The sequence below is a fragment of the Pagrus pagrus genome (genome assembly GCF_965226575.1).
Source record: "Pagrus pagrus genome assembly, chromosome: 2".
Taxonomy (NCBI): Eukaryota; Metazoa; Chordata; class Actinopteri; order Spariformes; family Sparidae; genus Pagrus; species Pagrus pagrus.
This window is the reverse complement of record NC_140186.1, coordinates 23679571-23705851: the sequence shown is the minus strand read 5'-3', so window position 1 is coordinate 23705851 and position 26281 is coordinate 23679571. Positions and strand designations below refer to the sequence as shown.

General features: G+C 41.6%; 2 protein-coding genes across 4 annotated transcripts in view; both read left to right on the top strand.

Moving 5' to 3' along the window:
• Nucleotides 1–880: 880 nt before the first annotated feature.
• On the top strand, nt 881–22045 carry LOC311268906 (sarcalumenin; the record flags this gene model as incomplete). Of its 2 annotated transcripts, none has more annotated exons than XM_084372854.1 (8): nt 881–947; nt 10410–11636; nt 13622–13723; nt 14574–14669; nt 15948–16064; nt 17675–17908; nt 18638–18987; nt 19263–22045. In XM_084372854.1, the coding sequence occupies 8 exons, from the start codon at nt 890–892 to the stop codon at nt 19761–19763; spliced, it is 2685 nt and encodes an 894-aa protein (XP_084228980.1). In that variant the 3' UTR covers nt 19764–22045. The 2 variants fall into 2 exon arrangements, with proteins under 2 accessions (XP_084228980.1, XP_084228979.1); XM_084372853.1 differs by having other exon boundaries at nt 890–947; nt 10422–11636.
• A 3884-nt stretch (nt 22046–25929) lies between these two features.
• LOC311264507 (adenylate cyclase 9) overlaps nt 25930–26281 on the top strand; it is a 42548-nt gene continuing 42196 nt past the window's right edge. For both annotated transcript variants that reach the window (XM_084365417.1, XM_084365416.1), the window contains exon 1: nt 25930–25982. The gene's annotated coding sequence lies outside the window, so the exon portion shown is untranslated. The remainder of the gene's footprint in view (nt 25983–26281) is intronic.

Sequence of the window (26281 nt, the reverse complement as noted above, 5' to 3'; positions counted from 1 at the left end):
AGCAAAATGTTTTTTTTATTCAAAATGAAACAATCCCATTGTCAAATTTAAAGACTGATAAACGATCAAAGTTAAAGGGGCACTGTGTAGTTTTGGGGAAGAAATCCAAACAATATTTACAAAATCAATGAGGTGATGATACAAATTTGGAAATATTCATATTTTCCATAACTGAATAAACAAGCTGTTCTCAGAGGAAAATAAGGTCCCAGAACACTGTTTGAAGCTAGAAAGGTGGCAGGGTCCGCCAGATATAAACAAAGTAAAACAGAATGAAATTGCTGTTTATTCCTTTAACGTCAGTTTGTTTACTCAGTTTATTCAGTCATGAAAACAAAGACAGTTTGTTTATGTAGTTTGTTTAGGCATAAAAACTTCTTCCCCAAAACTACATATTGCACCTTTAATTTGAACATCTGGTAAGATAAAATGACAATATACATCGATTGCTCTGCGTATAGAGAAATTCAGTAAACTTTATTTTTTGCAATTGTATTTATAGTTACAAGTTGGAGGAGATAGTAAAGGCATTGAGAGTCTGGAAATGTTTTGTTAAGGTCCCTTGAAAGTGCTTGAAAGGTGCTTGAATGTTACTATTATAAAGCTGTACGAACCCTGTAATGAACGCACTGATGGGTGGTATTGATCATCAGAAGTTAAAAGTTGCACAGATGAGTGCCTTTAAAACCTACAGCATGATCTAGCAGTTTCTTCCTGCTTCTCTCTGCTGTTCAGCTCTCCTGATTGGGCCAGGCAGCTGCTCTCTGACACACAATGGCTGATATGGTCGCAGTTGCTGAGCGCCACGTCCACTGGCATGCCCTCTGACCTTCAGCCGGAGCAGTATATATAGCCGGGGAAGATGAGGGGAATGCCCCTGGCAGCCAAAATGAAGTCTGTGCTGTCTGTGTGCTGCGTGCTGTCTCTGCTGACCCTGTCTGCTGCAGGTAAGGTGGAGGGCGATGGGGTTTGTGGGAAATAATATCAGGTCGTTTTGCTGTTGGATGCTTTTAAGAGAGTTATTTAAACAAGTGTGCTGTGTGAAATGGAAATGCTGATCCACTTCAGTCAGACAGCTGCATGTCTACTGTATCTGAGAGCTTTGAATGTTGTGTTGCTGAGGGTTGACTGTTGACTGACTGAAGTTAAAAAAATCATCTTTTTTGTTAAATTATTTGATTTACTGACTGAATATATGCAACTAAATGAGATCCATTTATTAGCCATGCGTTGACCATTTGCTTCCTGTCAGTTTGGGTCTCACACAAACCTCTTTTGCCTCTTTTGTGTATTTTCTTGTCTATTGTAGCAAGAGTTTGGTTGAAATAGCCCACGTTTTCAATCTACTCACACCACAGCGTATGTAAACTCAGCTGATTTGGCAGGAAAAGTGTACCTTATTTTTCGGGAGCGATTTGATTGATTTTTGTGGCTGTATGGGAGAAAAAGTGAGGGGCTGAGGTTTAACACCAGCTGACGGAAACTGTCCAGCGCAGAGAAGCGCAGTTACGGCCCTGGCGGAGTGACTTGCACTCACTACAAAGAGTCGCACTGATTCGCTGCTGCAGCCAAAGTAAAAGCTGTAAATCATTATTCTTCTCCCTGGATCTATTTCGGGTTGACTGTCTTTTCACAACAGTTGCACGCAAGTAAAAGAGTTTGTCGCTTGATGTTTCAGAGGCTTACCTTTAAGTCTATAAAGTAAAATGAGTGAATACGTGTTTAGACTGAGCAGACTGGAAATAACAGCTGTAAAACATCACAGTTGTCTTCTTGTTTCCACTATTTTTTACACACTGTTGAGTGACCTGTCATGCTCCGTTAACGCTGAGGCAAAGAATACCCTTGTCTGTCCTTGCACCGGTTCATTTTGGCCTCTACAAGCTGCCGTAGTCAGGTGTCAGCCGTCAGTCAGACAAAGTTACTAGATACTGTGGTCACCAATGCCACGCACTGATACAAATGTCTTTAAGGCACTTGAGAAAGCAAACATCCTGTACAAAGACTTGAAGCGACAAGATAAAGTCAAACTATAAACAAACACACTCTGCCTACAGCTAAAGTCAAAGTGGCATTAAATGTCTCAAAAAAAAGCCCCATCGCTCCTGCCTGCAGAGCTGCTAATCTGTCATTTCAGTCAGCAGGGTCCATGTCAAGGGGATGTCCCAGCTAAAATAGGCATGAGAGAGCACAGCAGAGGGCATGTAGGATCATCAGTAGCCAAACAGCTGGACTGTTCCGAGTTACGTAAGTAGATAATTACCACTAAAAGATGAGGTAAATGGGGAGAAAAGTAGTAGAAGTAGAGCCCCCTCCACTCAATCCATTTAGATTTGTGTGAGCGTGTCTCAGAAAGTGTGACTTCTGACACAAATAGGACATACAATCACGAGATTATTACGTGAATGTTGCAGGTTTATTAGCAAAAGAGACAGTGTGTGTGTGTGTGTGTGTGTGTGTACATGTGTTGCAGTTTTGCCAGTGATAAATAGAGCTGTCTAAGTTTAAAAAAAAAAAAAAAGACTGAAAGCACACCACTAACCTTGGGCTCAATAGCTTTAATTAATTAGTATGAGACAGATGCTGATTTTTTAAAAATGAGCCAGAAATACAAAACCACTTGCGGCGGTCTGTTTGTGTTCCTGTGGACTGATGTCTAAAAAGAAGAGCTCATCATTCATCGAGGCCATCAGGCTCGACCTACGCAGTTGGAGAGGACACATGTCATCAGCGCTTGTGCTGACGCATTTATTGTTCTCGGTCTTTAAAGAGACACTGAGTCACGCACAGCAGCGCACTGTTGCAGGGAATGTGAGCAATAGTGCAGCAGAGTTGCAGGCCGGCCTCACGACAGTCGCAGGGGAGGAGAGGAGCGCCACACCTCCTGGAAATAGGAGTGGAATTATCCCTCCTTCTTTTCACCCTCTGACTCATTGTGGGACTATTTCTGTCTCAAAGATGTACCATCCAGCCCACATGCAGGCACCTGTCCCACTCTATCCCCACGACACTGTGCTCTGTCGGGCTTCACTGCAGCAACAGCAGGGCGAGGAACCACCAGAGACGCACATAACACTAAACTTTGATGGTGGTACAATACTTCCTGATAAACAATGTGCTGTTTTTTGGATGGTTGAGTTTTTTTATTTATGCTTGAGGAAACAATAACAATAACAATGCAAACCATGTACTTTACTGTAAAAGATTACATTTAAAAGCTGCACTTTTCAATACTTTCACATTATCAATGGATTGAATAATCATGTATAATTTGAAATAGTACATTAGTATTGATGAACCAGGAGAAATCTCTGCCGTTTCATTCAGCTCTTCCATGTAATTAAGTGTCTTTCAGCTCATTGTTTTGGTTTGGATTTCACTATTTTGGTTCATTCTCATCTACTTGATTTCCAACTGCAGCTGTTTTCAGCAAAAAAGTACACTACCTGTTCAGTGCCAACAGCAGACAGAAACAAGTTGGGGACTAGCACGTGGAACATCTCATCTCTCATCTCATCTCATTATCTTGTCTGTTTTTCCTGTTCGGGTCACGGGGTATTGCCGCTGGCACATCAGGAGCAATTTCGGGGTTCAGCATCTTGCTCAAGGATGCTTCGGCATGTAGCTCAGTTCCGCCCAGGGGAGCCCGGGTCCGAACGGTCACCTGCTCTACCCACTGAGCTACAGCCGCCACGTGGAACATTTAGAAGCTAAAAAGCCAGATATTTTCATTCAAATCAGGTAAAGTTCAAGGAGTTGATATTATTACAACATACATTCGTTCTTAGGCAGAAAAATTAAAATCTCGGGTGTCTAACTGTATCTCCAAATACATATAGTCTAGTCTAGTCTATAGTATATATTATATTTGATCATAAATCAAAAGTATTGGACAAAAAAAAAAGTTAAGGGATGACCAGTGATTACAATTCACCCTTGCAGAGACCTGAATATCTGAACCAAATTTTGTGCCACACCCTCTGGTATTTCACTCGAAAACCACAAATGAAAGCCTTGTGGTGTCACCAGAGGAAAAACAATAGATTTACCAATTTTAACTGGATTTATGCTCATTTGAACTTCAGAACATAATGTGATTATCATGAGATCCAGTGAGATATTTCATTCTGGAACCAAGTCATGGACTTTGCTATCATGTGTAAAAACAGAAAACCTGCTTGTAAAACTGCTTACTTGTTTTACAAAAGAATCCAGTAATGTATTGTTTTCTGTCTTTGTCTGCTAAAATGTTCATCTTCAGGAGACATATTATGCTCATTTTCAGGTTCCTAATTTTATTTTGAGTTACTACTGGAAAAGGGTTTACATGATTTAATGCTCAAAAAAATCACTGTATTCCCCCTCTGTATGAAACGCTCTGTTTCAGCTTGTGTGTCTTTAAAGCCCCACTCCCGAATATCCAGTCTGCTCTGATTGGTCAGCTCACACACACCTGAGCCAGCACAGCTAAAAACAACAGAGCACCTTCGCTAAATCAATTCCTACTCACCAAACAAGACAATAGGCATAAATTATGCAAATGTGTGACATGTCTTTACATGTCTTAGAGATTCTACCATTTTATTTTTGTATTTTTTTATAATTGAATTGTCTCATGTTCCCTCCCCACTGTCACATCTTTTTCATCTTCCTAACTATGTTAACTTTAATTTAATTTAAATTGATACATTTTTTTGATTCAGCCATCACTTGGCGCTACCACAGCAGAAAACTCTCTCTCCACTTCCTCTTCATAACTTTGTCAAGGCATGCAGTGTGGAGAAGTCCGCTTGTATGAATGCAGAGCCTTGTGGTAACTTATTTTTCATTTTTATATCGTATAGGATCAGTTCAATGCAGCACTGACTGTTGCATTGAGCTGATCCTAAATCATCACATCATGGTGATCACAAGTCACAAATACCTGCTTCCTACATAAACCAGTCAATTAATGGATCAAAATCTCACAACATTTAGCGCATTTACCTTTTTCAATATAACAAAAACAAACCGGTAAATGTACATGATGGACTGACCTTGTTATGTAATGTCACTTAACTTTGGCATTTCATCCTCACCGACACACTTGAGGATCTTGGCTGCCGCTGCTGTTCATGTTACAACGCTGGCGATGCTGTAGCACTATGTCTTTGGACTACATCCAAACCCCCCTCGTGGCTCCATCACAACAGCATTACCAAGCTCCGTCCTCGTGAATGCCACAGGCCGGACGGGCTCATACCGCGACCTCTGCCAGTGACAGTCAGCGAGTGCGCAATTAATATTCTCCTCCTTAGATCAACTCACTATCTCCCTAAGGCTGTCAAAGCTTACAGCAAATCTGGCGTGATTAAAATCAGCAGACTTTCTTACACCCCAAATACCTGAAGATGCGATTTGTGTCCTGGATTGTATTCTTTATCACTTCGATGGTTTTGATTTGGGGCTTTAACCAATTAGAGTGAATCACAGTTGTGACCAACATGTCCTGGCCAAGCTGGAAATCAATTGGTTTAACTCGAGAGGTTTGACTGGGTTAGTATAACGATAAACAGTAACCTTCCATGGCCAGATTCTTACTTGTCCTTTTCCCGGATTTGAAACGAGACTAGCAAAACTACCATCACTGAGCATAAAAACCTGCAGAACCAAACATCTTCATCTTCACACAGTTTGGATGCTTCAGGAATATATACTTGACGTTCTCTGGTCACTAATGCTGACAATCCCCTCAGGAGGTGCTAAGCTAACAAAGCTTCCAGATACAAGAGGTGACAAGCAACATCATGAGAGCAAAATTGTTTGATGTGTGATTCAAGGTCTTAAAATAGGGCAAAGAAGCCGTTATGGAGGATGGTGCAGGAAAAGGAGAGTACATGATGTCCTGCTAGCATCGGTCAGTATAACTAGCTGAGCGTTCGGCCTTCCATTACCTAAAATATACAGTAAATGCATCTTTACTCAGAGGCAGCTTATCTTGGTTTGGTGGTTTCATCTACGAGGCTTTACAGTCACACTTTCACATTTAGAACAGAAAGCAGCTGATAGCCATGATACTGTTGGTGCAACTTCCATAGACCCGATCATTTGGTGATGCACCATGTCATGTCATGTTATTTAAGTATATTATTACTGCACAAACAAGGGACTTTATTGGCGGATTTTTTTCTTTAGCTTTCTAAAAGCTTTTCTTTGTAGCATCCCTCAATACCAAAGAGGAACAGTTTCCTTCTACTTCTGTCATGATAACTCTGTGATCATCAGAATGAATTACCTTTCCACTTTACTTTGATAAACTACTTGGAGATGTCTGATGAGCGTGACTTCAGCACTCTGGCTTCATGGCTCTGCAGACTGAAGCTGGGCTCAAGTGTGATTCCTCACACATGAATTCATGGAGAAGCAGACTTAAACAAAATGGAGATTAGTGTGGTGCCACAACTTGCTGTAGTAACATTTTGCAGTGAGAAAAAAAAACAAAAGGAGAAGGTGAAAAAGTCAGACTGAGTTTAAGTTTCTGTCAACGGTGGTATGCTAGCTAACGTTAGCCTAAATATATAGACCTTTTATTGTTGCTCTGCAGTATGGTCAGCTGCTCTGGGATGCTTCACTCATGGATTATTGCGGTCCGGTTCAGAGAGTACGACAGCAGTCATCCAAATTTTAAATCGTGACTATCAAACATTTTTTATATTATCTGGGCGGCCCGGATGAGTCTGTGAGCAGTTAGGGAGGCCGAAGACTAGATAAGCATGCACAATACCAGGACCCTGGTGGTTAAACACCTAAATTGTTAATTATTTATTAACTTACCACCAGTAACCCACACTAAACTACCTGAGTCAGCACTAAATGGTTCACAACCTTTTTCAGATGTCCCCAAGTGGCCAAAAAGATCTGATTTAAAAGTTTAGGAGTATAAGCTATTGTGACATGACTTAGCTTCTTCCTTAGCATTAGCTGGTTTGCTCATGATGGGCGTTGATCCAGAAACCTTACGAACGTGTAAAACCAGTGACAGCTGCGTATGGCTGTTAGTCTTCATCCTACACGCTGACCCCATCTTGTAACATGAACCGTAGCATTTAGCTGCCTCATATCACACTGTGTACCACTATGAGCTCCTCAGTCTTAAGACTTCACAGGCAGTTATAATTAAACAGAGGTTGTGGCCTTGTGCTCTTTGTACAATGTGGTTGTGAAGAGAATCTAATGTACATACAGTATGAGCGTGGTGTAATAGAGAGGGAGTCCCTTGTTTTGGCTGTGATTGTTTTGAAGCCATAGTAACTGTAATCTAATGCATGATGCTGAGGGATGGTAGTGTCTGTTTATCTGGATGTGATCTGGACAGTGTGTGCAGGCAGCTTCTGTAGCTTATTGACCTAAAAGGGAGCGTATAATCATCTTTGGCAATGCTTACAAGGATGCTTCATGTCAGTTTACAAGATATAAATCACCCACTCATCATCCACTTATTTAGGAAAATATAAATGCACAGATATTTAGGTAGATCGATAAGAAGTGCAGACATTTATGACAGAAAATGACAATAAGAGAATGTTTCTTTATTATGGTCTAAAATCAGTCTGTATATTTTCTGATCAAAAACTGATCGAACACCGCACATCAAATATACTGTATTTCAATGTAACAAACTTTAAAGAAAAAAAAATGTTTTTAGAGATGCTGAATATCAGCAAGAATTACTGGTACAAATTATTGAGTCAGGCTCATCCAGATATACTGTGTATGTACTTGATGCTGCTCAAATTTACAGATTTACACAAAGTTTGGGAGTTGTGTTCGTACAGACTACAAACAACTTATAAACAGTGATACATTCAAGGTGTTTTCCTTAGCGTGTGCCAGTATCTCACCTGTAGAGCATGCACATTATGTACTGAGTCCTAAACTGTGGCTCAGACTTGATTGTGGCTTTGGCCTGTTTGCTGTGCGACGTCCGACTCCCAACACTCCCATCTATATTGGCTGTACTGCCTAATAAAGAGAAAGCCACCCCAAAAAATTTGCCCTAAAGATCAATCTCCTTAAGTCAGCGATTTTGTTTTAAAATGCTGAAATTTAAATATTATTTTGAGTGTTTTCCAAAACAAAAAATTAGCAATGTTTATGCTGTAAGTCACCTAAAAATGGCAAATTTTTGATGACATTTTAATGGAAATTCCTATTAATTAGTTTACAACATTCATACACTTATACAAAGACAATAAATTCACCACTCTATTCCAAGTCACCCTGTCCACTCAGCTGTCTTCTTTTAGATTATCTGCACAACTGTCCACTACACGTTGGCCTCAAATAGTTCTTGCTTTAGTGTCACCATTCAAGGAGTTGAAATCTGAGTCTTCAAACTGCGAGGTGCTGAACATCTGATCTGCTCTGTTCTTGAACAGTGACTGAGCACTAGTCAAGCACTGACATAACAAACAAAGGTGACTGGTCTGCAGATAGCCTGCTAGTTTACACCATGCAGTGTGATTGATCAGAAATGTGTCTCTTGTGTCTCATTCTCCCTCATGAGTCTATACAAAATTCACAAAAGAGTTTCCAGTTCTTCACATTCTTTATGCTGTCTATCTCCCTTGAGACGAGAGGGTTGCCTTTGCAACTGCAAGTTGCTGAGAGGAAGGCTCTGACTGATATGTTTGCATACGCACCTGGCAGCAGCTCAGACTACCCAGCTTACTTGGAGTATCTGGGTGCCGTCCTAGAAAGTATTCCATCTAGGGAATCTATAGATCTCTACTGGGGGACTTCAACGCTCACATGGATCATCAGACCTGCAGCCGTGTGTCTTGGACACTTGAGTAAAGAGAGGAGCATTGCTGTCAACTGATCACCGCCTGGTGCTCAGTTTAATCAGATGACTGGGGAAGCTGCCGGACGGACCTGATAAATCCAAACATGTAGTGAGGGTGAACTAGGAACCTCTGGCGGAGGCCTCTGTCCATGTCACACATCGACACAGGGATGTTGGGGACATGAAATCTAAGTGGACCATGAAACCACCAATATAGAGGAAGCTGCTGAGAGCTGCTGTCAGAACGGGCCTGCCGTGGCGGCAGAAGAAGAAACCTCTCGTGGACACCGGTGCTGAAAGAATCCATCAAGCTGAAGAAGGAGACCTTTCAGGTTTGATTTGCTAAAAAGTCTCCCAAAGCAGCAGAGAGGTAACCAATGGCCAGAAGGGCTGCAACTTGAGCAGCTGCTGAGGCAAAAACACAGGAGTTCGGGTGAAGACTATGGAGACGGACTTTCACTTGGCCCCAAGGAAGTTCTGGCAAACTATCCGGTGACTCAGAAGGGGAAAGCGGGGCTTGGCCCAGGCTGTGTTTAGCTAGGGAAGAGAACTGCTGAGCCAAACTGGGGATAATGTCAGGCGCTGGAAAGAACACTTTGAGGAGCTCCTGAACCCGACCAACACATCCTCTGTTGAGGAAGCAGAGTCTGAAGAGTCTGGGGAAGCACGCTCATGTCTCTAGCAGAAGCCACTACAGTCTAGGGTTGCTGAGGGGGTCATGGGAGTTTGACCATTCAGTCTACATGTGTTTTATGGACTTAGAGAAGGCTTTCGACTGGGTCCCCTGGGTAACTCTGTGTGGGGGTAATGTGGGAGTACTGGGGTACCAGGGCAGTAGCTACAAGTCACTTGGTCCTTTTATCAAAGTGAGAGCTGTGTTTGTGTTCTTGGCACAAAGTTAAACACATTTTAAGTGGGTGTTTGACTAAGTTTGCTCCTTGTCACCAATCCTGTTTGTGTTAATAATCAAGGAGCAGCGAGGTTGAGGAAAGTGTCTAGTTTGGTAACCATTGCAACCCTGCTTTTTGCAGATGACATGGATTTGTTGGATTCATTAGAACGTGACCTTCAGCGTGCACTGAGGTTTGCAGTTGAGTGTAAAGCCAGGGTGAGAGTCAGCACTTCCAAGTCTGAGGCCATTGTTCTCTTCAAGTATCTCTGGGTCTTGTTCATGAGTGATGGTAAAATGGAGCGTGATCATACAGCATATGTCGTCAGGCCTGGATGATGGATGGATGGATGGATGGATGGATGAGTGGATAACAGGCCTCTATCACTATGTTTTCTGAGGAGCAAAGGAAAGATTTTTGGTTTACTTCTAAACATTTTCCTTTAAAAATACTAATCATTAATTATATTCACATTAAAACCCTGATCCCTGTTCAGACCATCATTGATTAGTGGTCTGATCAAGGATGAATTCTACATCTTACTCTAATAATCTCATTTGTGTTGTAGTGTTCAAAGTATCTCATACACTCAAAATGTTTTTGGAAAGAGGCACCTGCTCAGGCAGCTGTCTTGTCATGTCACATGTCCTCATTTCCTGATCTCAATCACATTTCCTCCTCTCCTCTCTTCTTAGATCTCCTGGCAGGGTCCTCCCTCAACGATGAGGAGCCTCTGGTGCATCTGCAGCTCCAGCAGCCAGAGGGAGACCTCTTCTCCTGTGGATGTGACGTAACGGAGGAGCACGCCAGTCAGAGCTCCTCCAACGACACGCCGGCCCCGGAGAGGACCATATGCCAGCCCTGCACCAAACCCCCTTCCGCTTTAGAGACTGAAGAAGAGCCAGCTTCTACCTCAGAGCATGTGGAGGAGGAGGAAGCAGCTCCTGTGGAGGAGGATGCTTCCTCTGAACAGATAACAAGTGATGGAGAAGGACTGCTGGAGGAGGCGACATCTGAGGAGGAGGCTGAGGCAGAGCCCGTGGAGGAGGCTGAGTCAGTGGAGGATCAAAGTGTGAAGGACCAGGAAGTAGCCGAGGAGGTAGCATCATCTGAAGAGGAGGAGAATGTAGCTGAGGTTGAGGAAGAGGAGGAGAAAACTGCGGAAGGAGAGCAGGAAGAGGAAGTGATTGAACCTCAGGAAGAAGTTGCAGAAGAGGAGGAACCTGCTGCTGAACATGAAGAAACTGTTGAGGAACCTGAAGGTGAGGACACACAGGAGGATACAGAGGCAGTAGCTGAGGAGGAAACCGTGGAAGCTACCATTGCTGAGGAGGAGGTTGCAGTGACTGAATCTGAACCAGAAGAGGAACCAGCTGAGCATCATCAAGCAGACTCAGAACCTGAGGAAACAGAGCTAGAAGCAACAGCAGAGCCGGAGCCTGAACCAGAACCAGAGGTTGAATCAGAGCCGGAGCCTGAACCAGAGCCAGAGGTTGAATCAGAACCAGAGCCTGAACAAGAACCAGAGGTTGAATCAGAACCAGAGCCTGAACCAGAACCTGAGGTTGAATCAGAACCAGAGCCTGAACCAGAACCAGAGCCTGAACATGAACCAGAGCCTGAACAAGAACCAGAGCTGACTGCAGAGCCAGAGATTGAAGTGGTTGCAGAGCCTGAGCCTGAAGTCGTTTCAGAGCCTGAGGTGGTTCCAGAGCTCGTACCAGAGCCAGAGGTCGTCCCTGAAGTGGAGCCAGAGCCTGTTGTGGAGGAGGTCACACCAGAATCTGTAGAGGCTGTGACTGTGGAGATAAAGCCGGCGGAAACTACAGTGGAGGAGGTTCCTGTGGTGGAGGAGGCACTTGTTGAGGACGTGACAGTGGAAGAGGTTCCTGCAGAGAAGCCTGCACAGCCTCAAGCCAAAGGTACAAAACACCGCCTCGGTTTATAGTTAGTCTGACTGTCATAGAGCATTTAAGCTACTCTCCTGTCACTTAAAAAGTAATGTCAATGAAGAAGGCAACTTAAATCTTTTCACTGACACCGGTGGACGATTTCTTGCCTTCATTCTGACAGTCCAAGCAGCGACGTGCGAAGTAGAGCCGGGGGGATCCTGTTACAGTCAGTCTGTCCCCATCCAGTCGGTACTTCTGTGATTAAGGAAGCATGCAATTATCTGGTGTCCGGTTGTTGACACCTGCTATAAATGATGATGGCTGAGTCTTCCCATCTCTCACTCTGATCCCACCTCATTTCTTCACTACACTGATGTGTCATTGGAGGTTGTTTTATGTATCTTTTTGGATTGGATTTTCAATATCCACAGAAATGATTTCAAGAAAGACCTGCTTTATATTTTTAACATGAGTAGTGTCACATTTTCAGCTTTTGTTGCTCTGCTCTACACTTATTTCACATCCCTCTGATTTGTAATCGAAGGATTATTCTTTATTTTTTCACAGACAACATGAAAGCTTTTTTGTGACCGTGACATGAAATTTTTCTGTTGCTCTCCGAACTAATGCCAGTTGTCAAAAGGTTTTCTTTTGATCACAGAATAATTAATTCATAAAGTTCACATCAACAGAGTTTAGCCTGAGTTAATAAAACAAAACTAAATGAATTATTTAGAAGAGATGAAAAACAAAAGCATTAGAAATGAGCAATTTTAATCCTGAAGAGGCAAGTAAGGTAAATGTCACTCAGTAGAGCGCATACCTCCGCCAAGGCCCAACAGTCCCCTTTAAGTCAATCAAGCGTAATCCAATAACAAACTCGGTTGCCCTGTATCACTCTGAATTTTAAATCACCCATAACTGCTTAACAATAATTTAACATCAATGTTAAAGAAAGTAAGAAAGATGTCTTGCATCCATCCCTTTATCTTGATCTGCACTGAAAATTAATGGGCTGAGATCCATCCTCCATCCAAGTTTTGTAGAAATCTGTTCTTTAGGTTTTTTGTAATCCTGCTGACAAACAGGGTGAAAACATAACTTCCTTGGTGGAGGTGGATCTTTAACAAAGCTGTAATTAATGTCATTATCAATGGCTGATAAATCTTTTCATATTGTTTAAAATGCCATTAATAATGTGTTTATCCTTACCCAGCATAACTTGCTTTGTTTTCTAAGATAGCACTTTAATTGGCTTTGAAGAGCCCTCTTATTAACTAACCACATAACCTCTGTATATAAGCTGCAGGGCATCCGGACCAAAACTAATTAATAAAGGATAAACACCAGCCATGGGGATTTTTCAACTTGTCAACACTTAAAAAATCTTCTTACAATAGGCTAATAACTGACCTATGAATTGTCCAATTGTACATCATTTACTAACCATATAAAGCTAAATACAAAGTGTTCCTTATTGGAAAGTTGCACCAAATGCTGTTGGGAAATGTGATTCCTGCTTCATTGGGTATTAACTTTGATGGGTCATGAAATGACAGCAAAGGTCTCTGTCTTCCTCTCTTCTTCTCTTCCTCTCCCGGGCATGCCAAACCCTCAGAATATGACACGGTGTGTAGCTAAAGGGGAATTAGCAACAACCTCCAGTACAGAAATAAACAAACCAAAATAGCAGAGGAAAGGAATAGTCCGATGGATGGACAACAGCATGATATAACAGATGGGCCTGTACTCAGCTCAGATGGTCTGGTCACTCACAACTCAGGACACCTTTTGCCTGAGTTTTAACTAATTGTCTCTGACAGCTTTAGCAGATCAGAGAATGTGCTTCATTCAACAGATACACACATTGTCAATAATTGTCAGAGCATGCAGAGAAACGGCAAAATTGTTTTCGCGGCCTTCTTTGTCAGATTAAGCGTTACTACTTTCCTGCACAGGTTCCTGTCAGGGTTCTTGACCTTAAGAGTTGATTGACTGTCTGATCCTCCAATTAGAACATGAGGAAGCGATGCCAGCAGGCCCGGCACTGAGGGACCGCTCCCACATCGAGGACACGCTGCGATTGGCTGCTGCTGAGCCCTCAGCAGAGCTATCAGGTGAGGAACAACAAGATATCTCAAAATTATTAACAAAAGACAATATGTCGTTTGCAATTTCTCTCCTTTACATGCAGGGCATATGGCATGTGAAAGACTAGCCTCACTCCCACCAGAACATGAATGCACCCAAACACTCATACTGATACACATGCATGCACAGAGCCACTGAAACCCACATCCTATGATCCAAAATCGGATGTTCAGTGATAACATTGTTGTGCTGCCCACCGTTTCAAATCTGTTTCAGACCTTTGCTGCAGAGATGCCTTGAATTCAGTACTGAAATGAGACATTCGGCTGAATGTTTACAGCTACTTTGTCGATGGAAAAGAAAAACAGATGTGTTTGCATGTGAATGAAAGGAAGTTTGAGACAATTCTGGGGGGCTTTTCTGCTGAAACTATTCTGAAAATTGCTTCATGATGTGTCGGTCCTGGGGCTGTTATGTGTGAGTGTGTGTACTGTATGCGTGCATGCACGTGTGTGTGTGTGTGTGTGTGTGTGTGTGTGTGTGTGTGTGTGTGTGAGTGAGCTTGCAGACACGTCCTGAAGCAGGTGATTAATCAGCGCAAAAGTGTAACTCTGTCCTCGGCATGAAAGCACCTCTGTTCTCTCCAACCAGATTGGTTCATTTCAGAGAGGCCAATGTCCTGCAGCAGAGCCAGTCTCTTAATCACCTCGGCTCGATTCAATAAACTTTATGAGTGCGATTCATCGTGCGCTGCCAAAGCAATTGTTGTAATCAGTAATGGTAGCAAGAACATTAATAATACTCTTGTCCAAAATGTCTTTGCGTAATTATATCACAGTTATTACTCCCTCTTTTTCTCTTTCTCTCTTTCTGTAGCTGCTATGAAGAAGCTGCTGAACGTATACCACACAGCCATCAAGCCAATGGAGCAGGCCTTCAAGTACAATGAGCTCAGGCAGCATGAAGTCACAGGTAAATCAGCTTCCTGTTGGAGATTATACCTGGATACAACAGCATGCTCAGAAGCAATTACAGTAGTTTGTTTAGGCACAAATCACATCTCAGCAGGCTGCACTGGTTCACATAAGCGACAGTTTTGTCTTTTTATGACTTTAACCGCTCTTTAGGTCAGATACTGTAAAACTGGAAATTAAAAAAAAGTGTATGATAATTTATATTTTAAATCCTCTCCTGTGACATTTTGCTGTAAAATATAAAGATATTATCATTCTGCATTAGACTAGACTTCAACTAATGATCATCTGCCAGTTACTCTCATGATTAAACAATTAATTGTTTAGTCTAAAAAACATCAAAAGATTTTGAGTCAAGCTCATCAGAATTTCCCAGAGCCCAAAGTGACGTCTTGAAATTGCTTCTCTTGTCTCTTGACTCTTCATTTACTGTCATAAATGACAAAGAAAAGCGGCAGAGTGATTGCCACTTTTGATTGAAACAAAGTAAGTGGAAATCAATTTTCTGTTCGATTGATTAATGGACTAATCATTGCAGCTTCCCACCACACTACATCTACATGCAGTTCATGGCCAATAAACTGGAGCTGCACAGAGCAGCGAAGCACAAACATAGTCATAATCAAGAAGAAATAGAGCCAGGTCCTGACATTATTTAAACCAGGCACACAGAGTAGTACAATGAGGACTCTGTCTGCTGAAAATTAAAGGGAACGTTGTGTGGGCCAGACTCCCTACAACTTTGTTCCATCGAGCCTGAGGGCAGGGAGTATTATTTATTTGCTGAGGAGCAGGATGGAGACCTCAGACTGTGACATGTGACTCTGGGACCCCTTGTGGTGCAGAATGGAAAGACATCTTCGCAATCAGTGTGTTGGGATGCATAGAGAGTATGAAAGTGTTCAGTAAATTTAATTTCAATGTGCCCGTTTGATTTATTTTCTGTGTACTGGCAGAAATATTAATGTGAATATTAGAGCTCAGGCCAGTCCTTACTTCACCAACATCACCACCCTTAAACAGCATGTCAAAAACAACCAGATGTAGTGATGTTTTTACAGCACAGCAAACGCAGCTCTGCTTTGCTCGAGAGATTATGAACACGTGTTCCTGAGCTGTTTGACATATCAAGTATAATAAATCAGGAGCACCGTATCCTTGTGTTCATCAATGTGATATAAAGTATTATTGCAAGTCAAAATGGGTGAATGATAAAGCAGTTTGTTCTTTCTCAAACTGTCTCTTTCTGTGTGTGTCTTTCTCACAAACTGTGCAGATGGTGAGATCACCTCGAAGCCCATGGTTTTGTTCCTGGGGCCGTGGAGCGTCGGCAAGTCCTCCATGATCAACTACCTGCTGGGTCTTCACGGCACCTCCCAGGGACTCTACACAGGTTCACAATGATAAAAGCTGATTATTTGTGACACATCTTGTCAGTGAGAGCACAGCTGACACACAAATTATCCAAGTGGAAATCACCAGAGTACTGATGAAGATTCATAATTATATTGATATATTACAAGTATAGTGTTAAATGTACTCACTATTTGCCAATAAATTCAATGGTCTGTTACTTTAAAGACATTGTTATGAGGCAAATTAACTGAAAGTGACAAATAGGAAACATGGCTGTAGCTCCCATTGAGGACACTGCGGTCATGTCATCTGTAATCCTTTCTGGGAATCTGTTTGTTTTACGAACCCGGAGGGCGTTTGCATTCTACATTGATGGGTATTTTCTCTTTACACAATAAAGTAAATTTGGCTAGTTTTAGCCCAATAAATGAACAATTGTAGGATTGATCGATGTTTATTTATGGGTTGAGAAGATTCTCCTCTGTCTTTATCTGAATAATCAATTGAAAAACGAAAACAATATGACCATGCATTGTCATAATGCTGAAAATAGTTCACAAAAAGTTGAAGTTACTTGCAGGGCAGAGACATGTTGGGAAATAAAATGTACGGAAATTATAACTGGACAGTTAGAGGTGCTTTATACAACATTCAGAGACATGTAGTGATTTCAACATTTGCAAAACAAATTCATAATATCAATAACAGCTAATCAGCTATCATGCCTTCTCTAGCCGGTAAAGTTATGTACCCATCAAATTACTTGTGCGTAGAAGAGGAAAAAACAGCAAAAATCCAAATAATATAAGAATCGTGACTTAATTGGTCATTTGGACTCCTTTCTAAAATATTGGCTACAGCCGTCATAGGAAACACTAGACATGTCTCCTGGTGAGGAATGCTGTGATAGCTTCTCGTTTTACTTTTAAAATGTTTATCCATGACATGCTAAAACATACAGTTTGTTTAAGTACAACTGCTAAAGCATAATATAACAGTAACACAAGTAGAGTCGTCCTTAAGTCAGAAAAAGTTAGTTAACATTAGCTGATTTTAGCCACCATCAGCTACTGGTCATACCAGACAAGGCTGTAGCAATAAAACTCCTGGTGTGCTATTGAATTGAACCAGGCTGTTTCATTGCTAATTAATTCAACGTTTGAGTTGCATGGGAAACATTATGTTGTATTATTTCAAATACTATGACCTGGTATCGCTTTAAAGGCTTATTTGACTGCAGCCAATGTAGCGAGGGAACATGCAGGAAACATTATTACAATTATTGATCTACAACATGTTCTCAGATATACAGAATAATATCTTCATCTGTCTGTAAAAACATAAAGATTAATTATAAGCTGAATTAATATACTGATAGTGATTAAACATTAGCTCAATAGACTATCTGTTGTTAGTAGCCTACTAAGAAAAATGCCTAATTATCTACTCATTTGATTTAGCATTACCTAAGCACATGCTAACAGTTATACATGCTTAGTTTGGGAAAAATTGTGAGTTAATTAAGCATTATTTAAGAAAAGTATGGCTATTAGCTGACGTAGCCTATATGAACACATTAAATCAAATTAAATCAACCAAGATTTTATTTTAACCCACCGATACAAATTGTGTTCATCCGTCCATCAGGTGCTGAGCCCACCACCTCTGAGTACACAGTCCTGATGCACGGTGAGAAGTCTCGGACCGTAGAGGGCATCGTCATGGCAGCAGACAGCTCTCGGTCCTTCTCCCCCCTGGAGAAGTTCGGCCAAGGCTTCCTGGAGCGGCTGGTGGGCATCGAGATGCCCCACAAGCTGCTGGAGACGGTCACCTTCGTCGACACGCCCGGCATCATTGAAAACCGCAAGCAGCAGGAGAGAGGTGACCATTACTGATGGAGATATATTCATACAGGCTGATACAGGGTCAGGAAGCACAATCGACCAATCAATCAACGACAAAATCAGTGAAGTCTGATTTAAGTTTCAAACAGACTTCAGTATGCAGTATAAACGAAGGATGCAGACTAATCAAAAGTGTGTGTCACATTACAGTGTGTGAGATTTGCATTCTTCTGTACTACACACCAGTCAGCCACAACACTTACCGACCACTATCATCTTGATACAATTCAGTATTCTGCAGGAAAACAACTCGACACACAGCCCTCAACCCATCGTTGCAGACTTAGTACACCCCTTCATGGCGAAGGCACTCCCCAGTAGCAGTGGCAGGACAATGTGCCCTTCCATACCAAAAAACTGCGTATTGTGACAAACAGCTCAATGCGTCAACCTGGCCTACAAATTCCCCAGATCCCAATATGTTCAAGCATCAATGGGACATGTCTGACCAAACCTGATCCATTGAAGCCTCACCATGGATCGGACTTGGCTCTGACCCACCGAGGCATCAACACAGGACCTTCAGGGCCATTCCTGAGCATTTTTTAAGGGGTTGTACTTGATCTGCAATGATGTTTGGGGGGTGTTATAGTCAACACAAGTTTGACCTGCTTCCGTTCTGTTGCAAAGAAAGCTTTTCATGTGTGAAATGTTGAATTAAACGTTTATCTTCTCATGTATTTTATCTCCTCCCTCCTCCCCCCAGGTTACCCCTACAGTGAGGTGTGCCAGTGGTTCATCGATCGAGCCGATCTGATCTTCCTGGTGTTCGACCCCACCAAGCTGGACGTGGGTGGGGAGCTAGAGATGCTCTTCAGGCAGATGAAGGGCCGCGAGTCCCAGATTCGCCTCATCCTCAACAAGGCCGACAGTCTCTCCACGCAGGACCTGATGAGGGTCTACGGAGCCCTGTTCTGGAGCATGGCACCCCTGATCAACGTCACCGAGCCTCCTCGGGTTTACGTGAGCTCCTTCTGGCCTCTGGACTACGCTGCGGACACCAGCCGAGAGCTCTTCATGAAGGAGGAGACCTCGCTGCTGGAGGACCTCAACCAGGTGCGACTTGTTTTCGTTGACAATATGATTCCTTGACTGTAGATGCACAAAAATGAAAACTTTGGAAGCTTAATTGTGGCTGAAACTCACAAAAACCTTGCATCACACATCTACTCTGGTTTATCTTTGTGTGAGCAGCACTTGATGTGAAGACAGAACTCAAGTCCCTCATAACTGTGGTATTTTCACTGCAGTGGAAACACTAATCCTCTCTTTCTCTTTTCTGTCTGTTTATCTTCTTGTCTCTTCTTATTTCTCTCTCTTCTCCCCTGAAGGTGATTGAGAATCAGATAGAGAACAAGATCGCTTTCATCCGCCAGCATGGCATCCGTGTGCGCATCCACGCCCTGCTGGTCGACCGGTACCTCCAGACCTACTACGACAAACTGGGCTGGTTTAGCGACCCCCACGAGGTGTTACAAGACATCGTCAACGATCCGGACAAGTACTACATCTTCAAATCCATTCTGGCCAAAACCAACGTCAGTAAGTTCGACCTGCCCAACAAATTGGCCTACCAGGACTTCTTCGGTGTCAACCCAGTTTCCAGCTTTAAGCAGCTCTCCTACCACTGCAGCTGGACCAGCGGCTGTCTGCTGGAGAAGATAGAGAGAGCCATCTCGCACGAGCTCCCAGCTCTGCTCAGCAGCGTCAGCAAGGCCGCAGACACGCCTGCCCCGGCAAAGGCCGCACCATCACCTCCGCCTCCACTTCCTGGCACCTGTGAGGGTTCTGGGTGTGAGGAGAAACCCAAGAATCGCTGGAGGAAGCAATGAGATGGAGGAGAGGGGTGCAGGAGGAGGAACAGAAGCGGCAGATGGCAGCAGCAGCCAGAGGGTTTCTTGAAATAATCCCCACTGCTGTGATTTTCAAGACTGGCTACAGGGAGACTGAGCAGGGAGAGAAAACAAGAGTAGAAAATGTGTCAAGATGTACCAAGCAGACCTGGGTTAAAGCACTTCCTAGTGCTTGTTTTTACCCACAGCACCAGATGGATGGCTTTGACTACACTGGGATGGATCAGACAGGTTGTAAATGATAGAGAAGTATTCCCAAATGATTTTCAGGTTGTTTTCTATGACTGTATCACAACCTACTGGTGCACACTGTCCTGTATGACACCCTTTTGGTATATAGGTGGGTCAAAACAAACAACTATAACTGAACCATTTCGGCTACAGTTTGGTAGAAAACAAAATGTAGAAAAACAGGCTTGTAGTCAATCAGTTCCATCTGTAGCCATCGCTGTCTGCAAAATCTGAACGTCTGCAGGAGAAGCAAATGTCATATATAAACCCTTCATGTGGATGAAATCTGAGAATGATTGTGTCTCATTGTTTTCAAGTTTGTACATTATTTTGCCTTCAGAGAAAGTTGCTGGCAGTGATCGTACTCCTCCAGTGAGTATAAGCTGCCAAACCTTCGTCTTCTGTGTTGTTTGCAAAGTCTGAGGAGTCAAATGCTGTGCTGTGTTTTTACTGTTAGACCAAGTGAAGTTATTACCATATTGGGGCGCATATTTTCAACAGTGGGACAATAAAATAGTAAGAAGGGTGCTCTGGTGGTGTTTTATTTAGTGATGATTCACACATGTTTAAGCACTGTACTGTACTGCACTGCTGTATACTGCACTGACATTTCTTCTCTGTATTGTACTTTTCTACGTTCATTAAAGGAGCACTATGTAGTTTTGGGGAAGAAATTTTAATCAGAAGAGAAAGTTCTTCATTTACTGTTTTTTTAATGCCTAAACAAACTAAATAAACAAACTCTCTTTGTTTTCACGATTGAATAAACTGAATAAACAAACTGACCTTAAAGGACAACACAGTTTCATACTGTTTTACTTTGTTTATATTTGGCGGACCCTGCCACCTTTCTAGCTTCAAACAGTGTTCTGGGACCTTATTTTCCTCTGAGAACAGCTTGTTTATTCACTTATGGAAAAAAGTTTATAGTATGAGCTCATTAACATTGTAAATATCAAAATTCTGAGCTTGAATATGTTCTCCAAAACTACGTATTGCCCCTTTAAAGAAAGTTTTATTTTAACATTTTTCAATACTGCTCGGAGACTGAATTGACTGAATACAATCACAGTATTCTCCAGAAACTTCAACATTTAATCACAGCTTTCTGTTCATGTAAGCTTTAAATGCCACCATGGCCTTTTCAGCCCTCCGAACTGTATTTAGTTTTACCTCAACACGGCTGCGTACCACATGGGCATTTCCTTTTAAAAATCTAATCTTTCCCTTGTTCTGTTAGGTCTGTTTGTAATTGTCATTCTATTGAGTGATTGCTTTTGAGTAAACAACAGCAACAAAAAATCTGCAGGCTTGGTTTCCTTTGTGAGGCTCTGAAGACATTAGAGATAAAATCTCTTCCACTGAAACAATACATAATTCATATCATTTGGTTGTTTAGCTGCAAAATGTGCAGGGAAATATGGGCCAAAACACAAGCTACATGTACCCGCTCTCGTCCTCCCAACACACAGCTCTGGATTTGGAGTAATTGCACCTTCAGAATAAAATGTTGCAGACTCAATTGTTCATGCATAACAGCACTGTATGAATTAGAAGCAGGATTAAATGTGCAAGAGCTGAGTGAGCACAAAATAACAAACACAAAACTCTTATTAACAATAAAATAAAAATGCTGTTTTTTTAATAGCTGTTGGTTAATTATCTCCTGCAATGAGCAAAAACAGCCACCAGGAGGCGCCTCTATTCAATGTGTTAGTCAGTCTGACCACACAACAGAAAGCAAAGGCAGAAAAAAAGCTTCAATTCTTTATATCAGCTGCCAACGTTTCACTTTTGAAATAAAATGAAAATGAGAAAATAGGAGGACATTCGCTTCTAGAAAAAAAAATGTAATACATGAATAAAACATCACTTTTGTTCCAAAGGTTTTAAAACTTTATCTGTACACATTTACAGTCTGCTTTGTATTTCTCCATATACTCAAACAAAATGACTGTTTTACGAGTGTAAAATCATGTTGTCCAAAGTTGTATTTGCATGCAGCAGTTTGTAATAAATGACAAAACTAAGCGTGACTTTCTTTCTGAGGAAATATAACACAACCTAATAACAACAATTTGCCACTCACTGTGACAGATAATGTAATTGGTTCCAATGATGATGACATTTTTTTTTACACTCTGTTTGCGTGTGTGTGTGAGTGTGTGCGTGCGTGTTATAACATTTGTGTCTGTGACTAACTTCCTTTAAGTGCGCTCAATTAATTCCAGCACCCGATTACATCTCAGCCTTCAGATTCTCACAAAACAGCAGATTTTTGATGTCAAACCCTCAAATAGAAAATATAATTCAAATAGAATTAATGCAGTGAAATAAAATGACAATTCATTTTCTCTGTCAAGGTCACATGGAAACCCCTTCTGGAGTAACATAACTACTACATAAATACATTCATTTACATTCATTAATTTTCATTAATGGGTTTAAGATAATGGATGGATCATTGTTGTTCTTACCTTTTAGTTAAAGCAACATTATGTAACGTTTTTACCTTTAAATAACATCTCAAAATCATGTTGATGGTACAGTGTCTTGTAACAGGGTGAATGGTGTCTCTATCACTTGTTTCTGCACTGTAACTTCAGTGAGAGGGTAGGATCACAGCGTTACATACATGTTTACTTCAACATACATGTTTTCAACACATAACATTGTTATGATGTCATGAGTTTTGTTTGTAGTTAGCACCTACATTACATCTGGCAAATTGTTACAAATGTGGGATTTGTATTTACCACAGTGGTGTTGCACTCAGAGACTGTGGGGGGCGCCAAATCACACAAAATGCCAATTTCTACATAATGCTGCTTTAAGAGCGGAAGATATGGTTAGGCACTGGGAGGCCACAACATGCAGTTAGTCTGTGGATTTGATAGTCGGAAAGACAGTCTGTTAAGAAAGACTGTTTATTAAAATAAAATAAAATACATTGCACCAAAGTCATGTACATTATAAAGGTCTCATGGAAACCAAGTATGTAGGCTGCAGTTAAGCTTTGCCACCAGAGGCTACACCAAAACAACTCATGTCTAAAATGAAAATGTAATTATTATCTACTCATCTCCATTCAGATGGAAAGTCAGGTGAAGTGTCATAGTGAGTCTTAGAGTTGCAGCATTCTCCTAAACAACTGAAGGAGATGGGAACTTATTTTAAAATGTTAAAAAAAAACAAGAACTGGCTCCACACAGCTAGTTATAGATGTTATTCCCACCCTATTTTAAGCAGAAACATCTTCTCTGTAGCTGCTCACTTAAAGGTGTGGATGTGGGTGCACGGGTTCAAGGGTCAAGGGTGTCAATATTGTCTTTTCAAATCAATTTGGGATCTTGGGGCTTATGGTAGACTTTGATTACGCCTCACGAGCTTGTCTGGAGACATTTTACACTTTTTATTTGGTGTTTTTGCTTCAAAAATGTTTTGTGGACTTCAAAAGTTATCCCCACTTTGCATCTGCATGGGGAAGATAACTACTGAAGTTTGATTTTTGGGCGAAAATTATACTTTAAGCTAATATGCTAACAATGAAAGTGCCAACAAGTTGACATTAAGAGGATATAATGTTTACCATCTAAGTTCATCACGTCAGCTGCTATTTGCAAATTACCCCTAAAGTGCGGCTGAGGCTGATGAGAATGTCAGTAGTTTTGCAGGTAATTTGTAAAAGCGTTGGACAAATGCTGAAGGTGGTGCTTGAATGTACCATAATGACACTAAATGTACCAAAATTCATACTAAAAGATGCAGAGACATTTCAAAACCAAAAGTGTCAGCCTCATGGTGGCACTCAAAGAAGAGTTAGGAGATGACCAATTATATGGGACTATACTAAATTTTGCAAGAATTCATTGAGTAGATTTTGAAATATTTCACAGAATAAGCAAGAAATTGGACCGTCTCGTGGTGCTAGAGGAAAATGAAGGGCGTCACCTGAGGAATTACAATTCAACCTCAAGGCACGTCTGTTTAACATTTCTTGGAAATCCATCCTATAGCAGTAGAGATGTTTCAGACTGGACCAAACTGGCAGAATAACCTGCCCACACTGCCGTGCCTGAAACTAGAAACCAGAACTAGAACGACCAAATAAAAAGCTAATAATGAACACTGGCTTTTCGAAAGTAGAACACATTAATAAAAATAAACCTCGCCATCTCATACGAGTGTAGTTAAGCCTATTTGTCACCATATTTTTGGCAGCTTGTCTCCTCACTGGAGCATCTCATAAATACTTTGACGAAAATCTGCAGCTGTCCTGCAGCTGACCCCGAGCTTTGAGGCAAGAAGTTAATTTCTCCGAAGCAGGCCGATAAACTATCACATCAGCCCCACCAGGGTGATACAAACCCACACGCGCCACACGACATGAACACACCTGTGCATGCGTAATAAATGCCACACAATGAAATATGTATTGGAGCTCATATTTCTGCGTGTAATCTGTGTTTGTTGAGCTGACGGGCAGCGCTCAGAAGGCACGACGTTAACACAGCTTTATCAGTGCTGCTTTATCAACGCAAACAGGCCTCTCTTGTAAGCTCTTGAACATAAGCACACACACGCATGTGCACACGCCACACACATGCACACACATTTGAACTGAGCGTAGAGGTACACTGGCTTTATTGGCTCCAAAGTTGAGACTTTATTGCTTCTTCAAAAGAAGAGGACACACACACACACACACATACGCACACACACACACACACACATGCTGAATCACTATAACTCTGTGTTACCTTGTTTATCTTCTGACTAGTCACCCACTCTTCACAATCTCATCACTTCACTATCTCCAGCTATAATTAGTGCGGTTAATAAAAACACATGTATAATGTCGATCTGTGTTAATGAAGCACAAACTGTGCAGCCTCGGATATTTGACAGTCTACACGCTTTAGACACAACTTTTGGGTTTCCTCTGCACGATTCGCCCTGGATAATTCTTATTGTGTTACAGGTCACTGCACAGTAAACCATCCTCCTTTCTTCCTCGTGGTATTTCCTTTTTCAACACACTTGGCCTTGGAGATTAAACCTCTGCCAAACTCACAGGTTCCTTTCATACCTCTTAATTTTCTACACTCAGCAGTGTTGTTAAAGGCGCCACAAATAGGTTTTATGTGTTCGCAAAGTGAATTCTACTAAAATAACATAATGAATGAAAAGACTAAATAATGGTCCAGAAAATGTAAAATCTCAATATATTTCCCAGAGTATCTTTTGCTCAAAAACAGGACTGCTGCTTGACATTCGTCCCCTGTTTGGAAGAGGTTTTTCCATCTGTCTTTTATTGCGATATAAAGAAGTTCAACCAGTTTCACAACACGCCACTGGAAATACAATCAGAGCACTTTTATTGGCAAATAAGTGAAACAGCAGGTGGAATAATGGATTCCTGCTCTCAGACATTGATATTTTCAAATTGGTAAACAACAACAATAAAGGCTGCGTATCACTACTATAATGTGATGTAATGTGCCAGACTTCAACTTGTTTATTAGAGTTTGTTATCATAACTGATTAGAACAAGGTACGCCTAGTTTACATACCTTCAGATGTATTGTTGATGATGTTGCTTTACAGTAAATATAAAAGACTGGAATCTATGACCTAATTAAATTGTAGGAAGTACATGACAACAGATTAAGCCACAGTGAGTCACAGCTACAGCTCAACATAATTATATTTCCAGCTAAATAAACCATGTTGATGAGAATCTCTATTGTTAGCCTGGGGTTGGCAATGTAATCAAGGCTAATAATCAGTAGCAGACTTAGTAGTAGTCCAAGAATCAGACAGACAACATCATTAGTGATGATGGCTTCACGTGTAGGTTAGGTAATGTACTCACAAGTGACCTGAACGTAGCAGAGCTCCACTGTCTGGACACCCACCCACCACCAGCTGTCGAGTTAGACGGAGACAACCAGGGAAGAACCGGAGGTCAGAGCCAGCCTTCAAATTAAAGGCGCTAAATTATTTGTCTTTACTTTGGTATTAGCTCGGTATTTACCTCATAGTTCACTTTCAGGGTCAGGGTTAACGTTATATTGTGGCAACGTATCGAGCTCGTGATGTTACTACACTTTGAGTCGTTGCTAACATTAGCCTTTAGGAGCTAAGGCTAGCTAGCTTAAATGATTCCCTGGGGAGGACAGCTGTCAGTTAAAACAAATGTAAGCAGTGAACAGCGACCAGGCTTTATAAGTAGAAAAGTTAGTTTTGACTACATAGCTAGCAAG